This window comes from Ahaetulla prasina, chromosome 11 (genome assembly GCF_028640845.1).
Source record: "Ahaetulla prasina isolate Xishuangbanna chromosome 11, ASM2864084v1, whole genome shotgun sequence".
In the NCBI taxonomy this organism is placed as follows: domain Eukaryota; kingdom Metazoa; phylum Chordata; class Lepidosauria; order Squamata; family Colubridae; genus Ahaetulla; species Ahaetulla prasina.
This window is the reverse complement of record NC_080549.1, coordinates 971,738-985,408: the sequence shown is the minus strand read 5'-3', so window position 1 is coordinate 985,408 and position 13,671 is coordinate 971,738. Positions and strand designations below refer to the sequence as shown.

The following is a 13,671-nucleotide window of genomic DNA, read 5'->3' as shown; positions in this document are numbered from 1 at the left end:
AGACCACAGGACATGAAGGGAGACGGAGAAATTCTTTTCTTGAGAGAAGAATGCCTGGGCCTGTGGATGGAGCACCTTTCCTGAGGTGGCCTCATCCTCCAGAACGGGGGTCTCCAACCTTGCCAACATTAAGACTTGTGGACTTCAACTCCCAGAATTCCCCAGCCGGCATTTCAGTGCTTGTAGCACAAAGGTTTCTCCAGCAGTTGATACAATATTGATAGGTTGGAGACCACTTCCCAAGGGTCACCTGTCCAGTTGTGGCAAACTGCTGGGGGAGGGGAGCATTTTCACTACCCTCCATGACCAAGATCAAGACTTGCATAGCCCCAGAAGATGGATGGAAGTTTACTCAGGGTTTTCTTCAGGTATCCCAGTAAGAAATGTTGACATCTCTAAGCCCAAATCCCTTTATTTGATACGCGACTTACTCATAACTGACCACTGAGACCCAACGGAGGAAAAGAAAGAAGATTTTTAAAAAAACCAACCTGAGATTAACGGTATTTTGTTCATGCACCAGAATAAAAATAACACTTTCATAAGCAAAAGAAGGGATGCTGTTTTGCAGCTGCTCCCGCGGGAGACCCACCTGCTCCGTTCCCCACAACCGAGACGGGTTCTGATTTTAATGGTGCAAAACAACAAGCTACAAGTAAGAAAGCGGAAATGGGGGGAAAAAAGGTTTTGTTCGTAATGCCATATTTACATTGTTCTTTGACTAGCAGGAACATTGTTCGTAGCTGCGAGATTCAGAGGTGAGTAGAAGCGTGTAAGTTTACACGCTACTTGTTTTTTCACCGCTGCAGCTGTTGACAGAGGTCTCCGGGGTCCCTACGTGTATTTCCAAAGCCGCCTCCATCTCGTCCAGCTCCGTGCTGTTGAGTTCATGGCGGTAACTGTTCAAGTTGAGATCCTTGCCGTAGAAGGCTGTGGAGGAGACGTTGGGGCACTGGCTGTGCAGCTGGGAGGCCCTTTTCCCACTCTCGTAGCGGCACCGGATATAGTTAGAGAAAGCCCTGCGGTAGATCTTGTTGAAGAGTGTGTAGACCAGGGGGTTGACCCCCGAGCAGATGTAGCCCACCCACACAAACACGTCCAGAAGCTCACGGAGAACCGCCTTGTCGCAGGCATCCTGGCAGAGAACGGACATGATGTTTGTGATAAAAAACGGGCACCACATAATCAGGAACAAAAAGAAGACGATCCCCAAGACTTTGGAAGCCCTGCGTTCGTTGTTGATGGACTGCATGGTGCCTTTCCGGAAAAGAACTCCTTCTTTGTTGACCGGAGAGTTTAAGTGGGAAGCTGCCTCGTGGTTCTGCAGCATGGACAGGTTCTCTACGTTGGGGTCCTTCCTCACACAGCTCAGGCTGCTCCTCCTCGGCTTGAGGGGCTCCCCGTAGAGGAAGAGAGACGCCTGCTTCTGCAGGACCTGGATGGTCAGGCAGTAGGCCACCACCATGATCATCAGCGGGATGAAGAACGCCACAAAGGAGCCAATGAGGACAAAGTTTTCGTCGTTCAAGACACAGCTTCCGTTCACAAAGACCCGAGAATCATCTTGCAAGCCGATGACTGGGATGGGCAGTGAAATACCTGGAGGAGAAGACATGCCAAGAAGAAAGGCCCATCAAGAGAAGCAGACATGGAGAAAAGGGCTACTATTTCCATTGGATTGGTGACTGGGCCTTGGATACCTATGATTTGGGCCTTGTCAGAGTGACCAGTCCCACCAGAGCTTCCTCTCTCAAAGGAAGTGAAGGCGTCCAGGGCAGGGGTGAAATCCAGCAGGTTCTGACAGGTTCTGGAAAACCAGTAGCAGGAATTTTGAGCAGTTCGGAGAACTGGCAAATACTACCTCTGGCTGACCCCCGAGTGGGGTGGGAATGGAGATTTTGCAGTATCCTTCCCCTGCCACACCCACCAAGCCACACCCACAGAACCCGTAGTAAAAAAAAATTGGATTTCACCACTGGTCCAGGGTCAGTTTAGAGATGTTTCATGAAATGGCCAAGACGCAACTGGGTTTTTCCCACGGTCCTTTGGTATTAACTCTCCAAGACCCCCCTCTGCCTCCTTAGAAGGCCTTTCCTCAACGTCCTGGCAGCCAGACATTTTGGCAGATGAGCAACAGCCGTGGGAATTGGAGTCCAACAGTCAGTCCACCAAATAGAAATTCAGTTGCCCAGAAAGGCTGAATCTCTTTGTATTGAGATGATCGGTTCTGATTAAGAGAGTCCTGCACATCCCCTTCTTAAACTATCCTGACTCTGATTGTAGAGGTGGGGTTGGTGTACAGGAAAGACTAGGAAGAAAAGTGTGTGATCTTCCTTGGCTCCACTAGGTGGCGCCCATAGCCCTGATGGGAAGGCAGGCGGCCATCTTGCACCGAAACATTGCTGGAGCCAAGAGCTTCTGCCCAATTTTCTCCGACGCAACTCAGGAACCCACCCCATGTCTCCCTTCCTCTCTTGCTTCCACCCTCCCATCCCCATCATGTAGAAGCCTTTGTCCCAAAGGGGCTTTTTCAAAAGGCAAATGAACTTTCTGGTTTTTCTTTGAAAACATTTTGCTTCTCATCCAAGAAGTTAAAGAAGTCAGAGTTGAAGAAGCTTCTTGGATGAGAAGCGAAACGTCTTCAAAGAAAAACAAAGAAACTCCAGTTGCCTCTTGAACAAAGCACCTTTGGGACAACCGTGACCTGGAAGACGGAGAATCTCCATAGACATAAAAACCTTTGTGTTTCATTTCCGGGGTCCCTCTTGACAAGACAGGCCCAGTGGGAGCAGGTCTCCCTTGTGACCGCAGGACATGTGGCCACCCATAGCAAAGGGGTCCGGCTTCAAAGCAGGGAAAGAAAAGGGGTGAGAAGCTGCCCCATGTACCCTAGAGCCATGATGGCAAACCCATGGTACGTGTGCCACAGGGAGGACGCGTAGGCATATCAGTGGGCACGCAAGCTCATTTTCAGGTCTTCTGGGCCCACCGGAAGTAGGGAAACAGGCTGTTTCCTGCCTCTGGAAGGCCTGGGGTGGTGGTGGGGAAGGCCTGTTTTTCTCTCTCACTTGGCTCCAGAGCCTCTCTATGAGTCTGGGGAGGGCGAAAACGGCCTTCCCCCATCCCCTGGGGGCCCTCCGGAGGGCAGAAATGGTCCATTTCCCAACTTCCAGTTCAACAGGAAGTGATGTTTTTTGCTGTCCCCAGCCTCCAGAGCCTCTCTAGGAGTGCCAGGAGTGGGGGGGAGCATGGGGAGCATAGAATTATGGGTGTGGGCACATGCGCGACCCCCTCCCCCCTTCTGGTACAAGATGGCAAAAAGGTTCGCCATCACTGCCTTAGAGCACCGTTTCTAACCTTGGCAACATTAAAAGGGGGGGGGCTTCAACGCCCAGAATTCTTCAGCCAGGAATTGAAGTCAACACTTCTAAATGTTGAGAAGATTGGGAAACCCTGCTCCAGACAGCTGCCCATGGAGCATTGATTGATCTGTAACATTGATTGACTGACTGACTGACTGACTGGGCTCCAGTTTGTAAAAACAAGACTAAGCCTAGTAAAACCTAGGTTTAAATCTAGTAGAAGTTGGATTGGTTAGCTAAAATGCATCATTTCAAACATACAATACTAAACAGGTAACATGGAAAGGCAACCAAAATTCCTCTTGAATCAATGTTTCCAAGCATTTAAAGGAAAATACTTTTGGTTTTCTGCAGCAATTGATTATCTGCTGTCTTTCAGCCCAAATCACACACTTGTTAGAACTTGCTGTTTTATTACGATTGTGATTTTCACTGGAGCTTCACTTGAGGACAAGGCCCCGGTCAACGAGAGGAACCGCTTACCCATCGAAATGGTCCAGACGGCAGCGATCTTCATGATGGCCTTGGTGCGGGAGTTGAACCGGCTGTGTTCAATGGGGTTGCGGATGGCGACGTAACGGTCGAGGGAGATGGCGCAAAGGTGCATGATGGAGGCCGTGGAAAAGAGGACATCTAGGGAAATCCAGATGGGACACAGTTGTTTAGGCAAAGGCCAGGCATAATCTGGAAGAGAGAGAAGGGAGAAGCGAGGAAGGAGATGTGAGCGGAAGGGGGCTCCAGCCCAGAACGGAGGGGGGAGGAGGAGGAGGAGGAGAAGGAGGAAAATCCCCAGTCATTCAACCAAAAGTTGGGTACCACATTGGGTGATGCTAGGGCAAAGCACCTGGCAGGCTGGAGGGACCAAATCCATTAAAGGATCCAGGAACAGGGAAAGGAACCCTCACTTCCCAGACAGCCAGAGGGGAAAAAACCCCACCCAGGAGAAAAGCATCTTCTATACCAGGGGGGGCTCAACCTTGGCAACTTTAAGACCTGCGGACTACAAGGGTGTGAAGATCATATCCTAACAGTTGCCAATTCCCAGTTGGTGACTGCTTCCTGCTGAGTAAGCAGAGGCTGCAAGAGGAACATCGTAAGTCAATAAACAGCAAGCAGGAGCCTGCTGGAAAAGTTTGGAAGGCCTTGGCTGAGGAACCTGCTCCATCCTTGGGCTGCCAAGCAAACTTAGACAGAAGACATGATGCAGCTTCTTCGCTTCCAAAATGAGAGGTCCAAATCTCTAGGCAATCTTTTGGCATCCGTCCCAAGATTTAACCTGATTATGCGACAAGCAAAATTGTGCACTGGAACTTGGGGGTATTTCTTAAATGTAATAAAAGTTTAATGCAAAGAGCCTCCCGTGGTTATGTTTCGGTTTATTTGTTGACCGTCTTGAGGTCATCCAGAGTTTTATTTTGCTATCTTTATCTGTGCTTTCTATCCCTTGCTTTGGGCTGTAATAAGGAAAGGAATTAACAAGTGAAGCCGTTTAAAAAAAAACACCCTCCCATTTTTAGCCTTGTGGTTTCTTTCCAAACCAGAATTGCCTTGTTGATTTGCAGCGAGGAGCTGCACCTATACATGGCCCCAAACATCTTTCGGAGGGGCTGCTGTTGTTCTGAGGGTGTCCAGCCAGGGCATTTTTGTTCTCCAAGTCCCTTTGGAAAAAAAAAATACATGCACAAAAGCTGTTTCAAATCTTTTGTGTATCAAGAGACAAGCTGGACTGCACATTCCGGGTTTTAGGCATTTTTCAAAGCAGCCTGGATTTTGTGTGTTTAAACGAAAGAGATATAAAATGATTTAAGGAAATAAATGTAGAATGATGAGCCGTGTCCTGAATACCATCAATCTCTGTAAAACACGGTCATCTTTGGGATGCCAAAGCAGACACCAGGGCCCAGCAGAGCCCAAGGCGAGAGGGGAGAAGCTGCGATGAAAACAGCAACCGGGAGCCGCCAATCAAAGTGCCAGAAATAGGAAATTGTTTAAGGCTATGGAAAATTAAGCCCTTGTCGGTGGGGGTTCCTTGCTTCCTTTTAAGGCACCCTGTTTTCCAGCATCCAAAAAGCCCTCCTGAACTTCTCAGAGGAAGAAATGGATTAATTTTCCAGCTGAACTCGGAGCCTGACCTCCTTAATGGCATTTCACTTTCCTGACAAGGTTGAAAAGTCAACCGAGGAGAACCTGCAGACAGACTGATGGGTCCTCCCCAGCGGCGAAGAGTGCATGCCGCAGCCTGGCAGTTGACAGACGGATGAACTTCAGCTGCAATTTGCATTTCTTGACACCCCTGGAGCGTTATGGCCAGGCGCGCATGCCCTGCAGGTTGTTCAGGTATGCCAGACTCCGTCGTTTCCTTTTTGTACATAATAACCTGAATTACTCCTGGGTTATTTGTTGTGGCTTTCAGTCTTCTTGGCCTCTGATTTGCTCTGGCCCATACCTGCTTTTGGCACAGGGCGAGGCCAAGCTGGCAAGGGCGTAACCATACTAAGAAAGGAGGCAATTCCAGATGGAAGCTCTTGAGAAGAATTAACCCAACAGAGGGTCCCAGGGAAGCATCAGAGGAGGGCTTCAGACTGCCAGGAGGTGGCAGACAGAGGATCCCAGCAGATCCACAGTGGCTTCAGCTACTCCTCAGTTCAAATTGGAGAAGATGCTCCAATTGATTGCTAGATTGAAGCTCTCCCATCTGACTAAAGGGTAGCCTCACTCACGGAAGACAGTGTCTCCTTCAGAAACTGACCCAGGCATTTCCTTCTCCCTCCCGTCAGCCCTGGATTGTCTTCTTTGGTAGTTGGTGGCTCTCAAAGGCTGCAGATTTTTTCCAGCCTAAATAAGATCCCAGATCCCATTTCTCTGCAGGCCAGGGACTGAGCCAAGAGGACGCCCTGTTAGGAAGCTCCACTATGCTCCGTGTGGCGGTTGCTCTGCAGGGTTTCAAGGGAACCAGTTGAGCAGACCCTGCCTGGAAATCCTGGAGAATGAGCAGATGTTCTACAACTCAGGTGTTCCATCTTTTATCCCTCAGAGCAAAGTGACACATCTGTGGACCTGCTGCTAGAAATAACCCAGCCCTGTTAAATTCCTGTCTTTACTACCTTGCAGTGCTTGGGAGGGGGGAGTTGTTTTTTGTTTTTAAAGAAAAGGGGAAATGTCTATGCCTTTTGTTCCCTGGGAGCTGGGCTCCTTCCCGCGTCCACACAGGGAAAGCTTCTCCCTGGGTGCTTCTCAATTTCTGCCATTTTAAGATGCATGGACTTCATCTCACCAAATGCCCCAGCCAACACTGGAGCCCACACATCTTACAAAGGCCACAGCTTAGACCAGTGTCGGCGAACTTATGGCATGCGTGCCAGAAGCAGCATGCGAAACCATCCTGCGAAGAATGTGCAGCCTCGCTAGCTCCCATTCCACATTTCTGTGATCACACACGTGCCGGTCAGCTAGCTGTCGTGTGCGCGGGAGCAGCGGAACCCAAAAGAACGGCGTTCCATCACACATGCGCAGGCCGGCAGCCGGCCTTCCAGGTTGACATCCCGTGCATGCGCGATGGCCAGCTGTTTGTCGGGTGCGCATCCATGCCAGTATCCAGGTGTTTGGATGCCGGCTCGCGCATGCGCGATGGGCCGCCGCTCTTCTGGGTATCAGCGCTTCCGCACACACGAAGGCCAGCAGGGCCGCACATACCTCACGGGATGGTTTTGCGTGCCACTTCCGGCCTGCAGGTTGGCACATGGTGACATCAAAGGTTCACCATCACTGGCTTAGGCAATGGAGCCGAGATGTTTCCTTCAGAGAGACAGGGGTCCTCTTTGCTTCTGAAACCACCCCCATGAGGCCTTTCACACACTTAAAATCTGAGAATGAGAATATGTGTAAACTATGTGGGGAAAAAACCATTCTCACTAGAAGCTAATGTAAGCACAGCTATGAAACAACCGATTTCATTGTGAGAGGATTCCCTTGTCAGCTCTACATTTGGTGCGGGGAGAAAAACCTTGAGGGATTGAGAAGCAGGTGTGACTTTGCTTTCCCCATTGCTCTCAACTAAAGTGGCATTTCAGTACCTCCAAGAGAAGAGACGGCAGGCTATTGTGTCCCCTTGGGAAAGAAGCAAGGCCTTCTGTCTTAAGGAGCTGCCTGACCTGGAAATATCCCTTCACTTCAGCCAAGCTGTTTCCTTCTACTGGCCTCCCTTGGCAGCATGAGGTGAGATGGCATCTTAGCCCCAATCCAGAGAGACAGATAGAGCTTGTTGTGGTCCACCAGCAGCCTGCAGAACTGGCAACGGAGTCGGACAGCGATGAGGCTGAGGAAGAGTGTGGGATAGGCCTGGAGGCTGGGGAAGGCCTGGATGAGAGCTCTGTGTCAGAGGCTGAGGTGCAGACTCCAGAGCCTCCAGAGACTGACAGTAGTGAGGCAGAGGAACAGAAGGAGCCTGTTCCTAATGCACGCATGAGAAGAGCTGCCAGAAGGCAAGAGCAGCTCAAGCAAAGAGGACGACTCGGGAGTAGGGCCAAGAGATGATTGGCCTTTCCCATAAGGTTTAAAAGACCAGCAACAGCATTTGGGCTCTTTGCCGGAAAACAAGGCTGATAACTTTGTCTTGTTGCATTTGTTTCGTACTGATGTCTTCTGAACTTTTGCCAAGAAAGGCTTTTGGCAGTTTGCCTAATTGGACCACGGTTGGTGATAGGACTGAGGAATTTGCTTTAATTTAGTTGAACTATGCTGAGAATGAAGTAATTCTCAGCTTTTTGAATAAAGTTTGTTTGCTTTTACACTGACTGAGTTTCCTACTACCTACTGGGGCCTGGGTCACAACAGAGCTGATCATTTCTTAAGCAACTTTTCTCAAGCTATGTGGACTTCCGCTCCCAGAATTCTTCCTCCTATGCTGGCTGAGGGATTCTGGGAGCTGAAATTGACACAGCTTAAAGTTGCCAAGGTTGGGAAACACTAAAGTTACACAATGAACGGGGTGGGGAGGGGACTCTGCGGGTGAATCAGTTTGTCAGCAAACTATCTGGAGGTACCTGGCATTTTAAAGCTCTACATCTATTCTCAAGAGACAATTCAGGAGTTACAAGAAGCGAGGGTGAAAAAGAAGAACAGCCCAGCCCCAATTTAGAGCACAAAACCTTTCTTTTGTGGAGTCAGCCCTCAGTTGCCTTCAGCATAAACAGGCCCCAGGTGATATGCGCAAAGTTTGTTTTGAAAAGCGAAAACGTTTGCAGAGGATATTCTGGCTTGCAGAGCCAGAGAGGTATTTGGGTATTTTTGGAGTGACTCCAACCTGCTCTTTTGCTTGTGGGAATCTTGGGCGTTTCAACATTTAAAAAGAAAACAATGATCAATAAACACAAGGGAGCAATAAAAAGAGCAGCATGAAGTCAGGTGAAACAGCTAAAGGTAGAGAAATATGAGGCCAGAGGGGGTTAAAGGGGGCATTTCCTTGCTTTTAAGTTGGGATTGTCTTCTAGTCCACCTTCAGCCATGGACGGCCCTCTTTCTCCAACCCCAAAGCTGTTATTGGGGGTGGGGAGCTATAGACACTGCCTTGAGCTCCTGCAGGAAAGGTAAGGTAAAAAATTAGCTAATAATTTAACCAGTTAGCACAACCCACTGAAGTGTAGTCTACCCAACCAGATTGGATTTACCTCTTGACCCCAACATTCAGCCAAGCACATTTTGGTCTTCCGCATCGTACAAACTCAGTGGAAGAAAGGCAGGGAGGCTGATCTCCAATCAAATTAAAAATTGGATTCCTACATTCCTAATCAGGTGCAAAAAATCAGGACCGTCCGTATAGATCGCAGCATGAATGATGTATTGAAGCCTATACACGAGAATGTGGTCCACTAACCATCAGCACTAAATTGGCGCTAGATAAGGTCAATGAAATTCAAGGGGGAGCTGGACTCTTGTGGCAATGCTGGGATTCTAAACTAATGAGCCGTTTTACTCTGCCCTCCATTTCTCCCTGTTCTTCTGCTACGATTCCCAGAGAAGGTACAGCATTCAAGCCAAGAAGATTCCTGGAGTCAAATTCAAATCCTGGGAACTCCACAGACAACATCCATGACATTCTCTTGGCAACATTATGGAAGCAGTTCATGTTTCTCTTCCTCCGGGATGTTTTTTCAACTTCCAGGATAAGCTTCAGATTTCTGGTGAACTCTCCAGGTTAGGGTTAGTATTAAACCCTGCTTAACTGCTGAGGCTAGGTGAGGACTGCCAACTTTTTAATCCAACTAACTAGAGATATTTCAACATCCTGTTGCTATTATCCGTGTTCTTGTATGTTCTTCCAGAAAGTCAAGATCGTTTGAAGACTGAAGAACATTCTGCCCTAATATGTGAGAAAGCCTGAAGAACAGTTTGCCAAGGAAACGCACAATGTTCCTTCCTTTTAAGGGGCTGGGTCTGCTTTCTTGTCCCTGAGACTTCACACTCCGATCTTGCTTTCCAGGAATTCAAGCGCACAGTTTTTTAATCGTGTGTCTCCACCTTGGCTTTAGCACAGATTTTTAATTAGTCTTTCAGGATCGTCCTGTTGTAAAATACATCTAAGATGTCGACTGTAACAGTCGGCCATTAATAAGACATGGGAGGAAGATGACAGTGAAGGCTTCACACTTCAAACCTTTTGCTCCAACTTCTCCCACGGATGGACCTGCAGCCTCTTTCAAAGGCTCTGCAGCCAGGCAAAGGTTGGCCTCAAAAATGAAGATCTCATGTGGGTTTTGCAACCTAACTTCTAAGTTGGTGGCTGAGGAAGAGATGAAGGGAGGCATGGAAGAGCCACGTGAGGAAAGCTTTTTAAAGAATGAACAGTTGTTTCAAGAACTGAGGGAAACTATAAAAGTAGCTCTCAAACCAGGGAATCTCCAGACATGCCCATCTTCCATCCCATGACCTGCAGCTGCTGCAGCTGTTCTGCAGAAGCACATTTCCCTTCCGCTGTGCAGAATGGTAGAGTGGTGGTCCTATCCTACTGAAGGATAGCTGATGGGCAGGGCAAAGCAAGACCAACTGATCAAGCAGCTTTTTCTCCTCTGGAATGCCCTTCCAAGCTTTGCAATTGTCCCAAGAAATCATCTCCGGAGACTGGAAGCAGAATAAGGGGGATGGGAGACTAAATCTCTGGATTGCTGTTCCACCCATCTCCTCACCCTTCTCTTGGCCAACACTCTTGGCGCAGGACGTTCAGCCACAAAGTACTGCTTTTGCAATGATTTCCCAAATCTCAGTCGCATGCATCGATTGGTTCAGTGTTTCCCAACCTGGGCCATTTGAAGATGGGTGGATTTCAGCTCCCAGAATTCCACATCCAGCATGGAATTCTGGGAGTTGAAGTCCACCCATCTTCAAACGGCTCAGGTTGGGAAACACTGGACAAAAATAAAGAGATGCCACAAAGCTCCACTTCTCTCCTGCTGCCCACAAGGATCCCATCATCTCAGCATTAGTGTCACTGGCCCCTTTGAAGACCCACAGATCTGAAGAGCTCCTCCTTCTGTGGCTACCACAAGCCAGCGCACATGCAAAACAGTGCCCCAAGGGAGAGGGACAGAGCAGGTCCCGTCTCAAACTGAGTGCCCCTCTGTTCCCAGGTTGATCAGAGGGGCAGTGGGAACAGCGGTGAAAAAAAGATGGCAACCCTTCTCATGCTTTCATTGAAAGCCACTTGTCTCAAAGTGCCACAGCCCTCTTATTGACACTAACAAGGGTGCACTTACCATAGAGAATAGTGATCAGAGAGACTGGCATCACCAGAATGCCCACCAACATGTCTGCCACAGCCAAGGACATCAGGAAGTAGTTGGTGGCATTTTGGAGCTTCTTCTCCAAGGAGACCGCCATGATAACCAAAATATTTCCACCAATAGTCAAGACGATGATGACCAGAATCAGGAGGGCTGGCCAGTTCTTCTCCTTGATGGACTTCCGAGAGATGTCTGCCCCCATGGAGGAATTCAGAGGATCTGTTGTTGGCAAACTGTGATTCCCAGTCAAGTTGTGACTCAGCGGCCAAGCCATCAAGCTGCTGTGCAGGCTGAAGTCCAGAGTGATGGATACGGTTGTCAAGCCAAGAATCCCTCCCCCACTGAGGGCACTCATCCTTTGCACCCAGGTGCCTTCGTCTCCTCAGGAGCACCTGCAAATCAATCCCTTTCTCAGAGGGGAGAAGACCGAAGGCAGCCACTGGATGGCCCAGCACTGGCCCAACAAAGGTGCTTGGCCTTCCATAGTGGATGGAAGCTTGTTGAAGCCAGAGTGATGTTCTTCCAGGGTGGCCTGCAGGCCGGAACCCAGAACTTGGAAAGATCAGCTGCTGAAGAGCGATGTGATCTTGGCAGCGATATCCAGCATGTCCTCAAGGCCAGCATTCTGCGGAAGGAAGGAAGGAAGGAAGGAAGGAAGGAAGGAAGGAAGGAAGGAAGGAAGGAAGGAAGGAAGGAAGGAAGAAGAAAAGGAAGGAAGGAAGGGAGGGAGGGAGGGAAGGAAAGAAGGAAGGAAAAGAAGGAAAGGAAGGAACAGAACAGAAAGGAAAAGAAGGAAAAAAGAAAGGAAGGAAGGGAAGGAAGGGAAAAAGAAAGAAAAAGAAAGAAAAAAGAAAGAGAAGGAAGGAAGGACAGAAGGAAGGAAAGGAAGGAAGGGAAGGAAGGAAAGAAAGGAAAAGAAGGAAGGAAGAAAGGAAGGAAGGAAGGAAGGAAGGAAGGAAGGAAGGAAGGAAGGAAGGAAGGAAGGAAGGAAGGAAGAAAGAAAGAGTCACCTTCACTTATGCAGCCATTGGGGCAAAACCAGATGTGTGGTTGCCCCACTAGCTCTGTTCCCAGAAGCCTCCCTCCTCTCCACCAGCAGAGCCTCTTAGAAGAACGCCTTTGTGATCCTGAAGAAGGGACTCTCCATCAGCAAAGAGCTCTCAGCCTGGCCCAGGAAAGCTTGGCTTCCGCAATCTTTTCAAGACACCCCAAAACTTTCAGCGTCTTTCCTGCAGCAGACAGAATGTGGCTCTTGCCCGAGGGGAACACTCAGCCTCGCCACTTCCAAGAGACCAAAGAAAAGCCAGGAAGGAATCATTGCCCTAAATGGAAACATTTGGAAAGAACCCGAGGAGGAAACAGCACAGCCGTCCAGGAAGGGGGAGAATTTCTTTTTGGCTAAAAAAGTCGGCTGCAAGTCTAATTCCAGAGATGGGTTGGACATCCCACAAGACCAACAGAGCAGCAAAGGGAGGAGGCGAGGCCGTCACATCTCTTCCGCAAACCGTAATCAAATAGCAGAGAAACGGAGACCGTCTCCCGGAGAAGACGGCTGTTCCGTCTGCACAGGAGGCACTTCAGGGAGGCGGCTCCTGGGCATTGGCCTTGCCCAAGTAGCCCATGTACTGGACACCGAGCCCCTCATCCCCAGCTGGACAAATGGGAGTTGTGGTCCAGCACCTGCCAAAGACGCTGGCTTGGGGGAAGCCATGGGAGTGGGGGTGCTCCATCTTCTTTTCGCTTCCCCTCCATCTTATCTCCCTGCCTCTTTTTTCTTTTTCTTTTTTTGAACAAGTTTTATTTGGTTTTTCTTTTACATGCCTATTATATGAAGAGTATTGACCAGGTCACATCTTATACAATTTATAACATAATTATATATTAATTTTTGTAATCCATTCCAATCTTCTTTTTTGCTTTCTCCAAACACAGTTTACATATTTCAATTTCTGCCATGATATTCTTGCTCCCTACTTTTTTATTTTACCTTAATCTCTTCTCAATACACCTCCCTGCCTCTTGATGGGGCAGCACCGGCATCACTGTAGCAGGAGGCCAGGCCTGGCAGCAAAGCCCAGAGGCTGAATCAATGTCAGAAGGAGAGCGGGAAGCCTTGGACCCAGGTCTGCTGCCAGCCCCAGGGAGCCGAGGGGGACAATCACTTGAGCAGCTGCGACTGCCACTCGCTGGCATTGGAGACGAACCATTTTTGCTTGCAAAGCAGGCCGGCTAAGCCCAGGGGACTCTCCAATGCATTCAACCCCGAGGCTGGTGGACTGTTAAACCTAGTTACGGAGGCTAACAGTGGTCAAGCCTAGCAGAGGTATTCTTACACCTCCAACCCTCAAAATGACACTATACTTACTCCTTCTTACTCCTCCTATTCTTACTCCTACCCTCAAAACGACGTTACAGAGCACTGCACACCAGAACAACTAGACACAAGGACAGTTTCTTCCCAACGCCATCACTCTGCTAAACAAATAATTCCCTCAACACTGTCAAACCCTTTACTAAATCTACACTACTATTAA

The 13,671-nt window shown here is 49.0% G+C and overlaps 1 protein-coding gene across 1 annotated transcript; it reads right to left on the bottom strand.

Annotated features, from left to right (window-relative positions):
* Nucleotides 1-664: 664 nt before the first annotated feature.
* On the bottom strand, nt 665-11,492 carry HTR2C (5-hydroxytryptamine receptor 2C). Its single transcript, XM_058197141.1, has 3 exons — nt 11,111-11,492; nt 3,846-4,046; nt 665-1,599 (listed from the first exon to the last, which is right to left on the bottom strand). The coding sequence occupies exons 1-3, from the start codon at nt 11,490-11,492 to the stop codon at nt 779-781; spliced, it is 1,404 nt and encodes a 467-aa protein (XP_058053124.1). The 3' UTR covers nt 665-778.
* Nucleotides 11,493-13,671: the final 2,179 nt, after the last annotated feature.

Bases quoted from the DNA above. Each gene is read 5' to 3' on its own strand.
- HTR2C (XM_058197141.1), bottom strand. From the start codon at position 11,492: ATGAGTGCCCTCAGTGGGGGAGGGATTCTTGGCTTGACAACCGTATCC. The intron at 4,047-11,110 runs GTAAGTGCACCC...TCTCTCTTCCAG, and splicing joins TCTGATCACTATTCTCTATG to ATTATGCCTGGCCTTTGCCT. The intron at 1,600-3,845 runs GTAAGCGGTTCC...CTTCTCCTCCAG, and splicing joins CGTCTGGACCATTTCGATGG to GTATTTCACTGCCCATCCCA.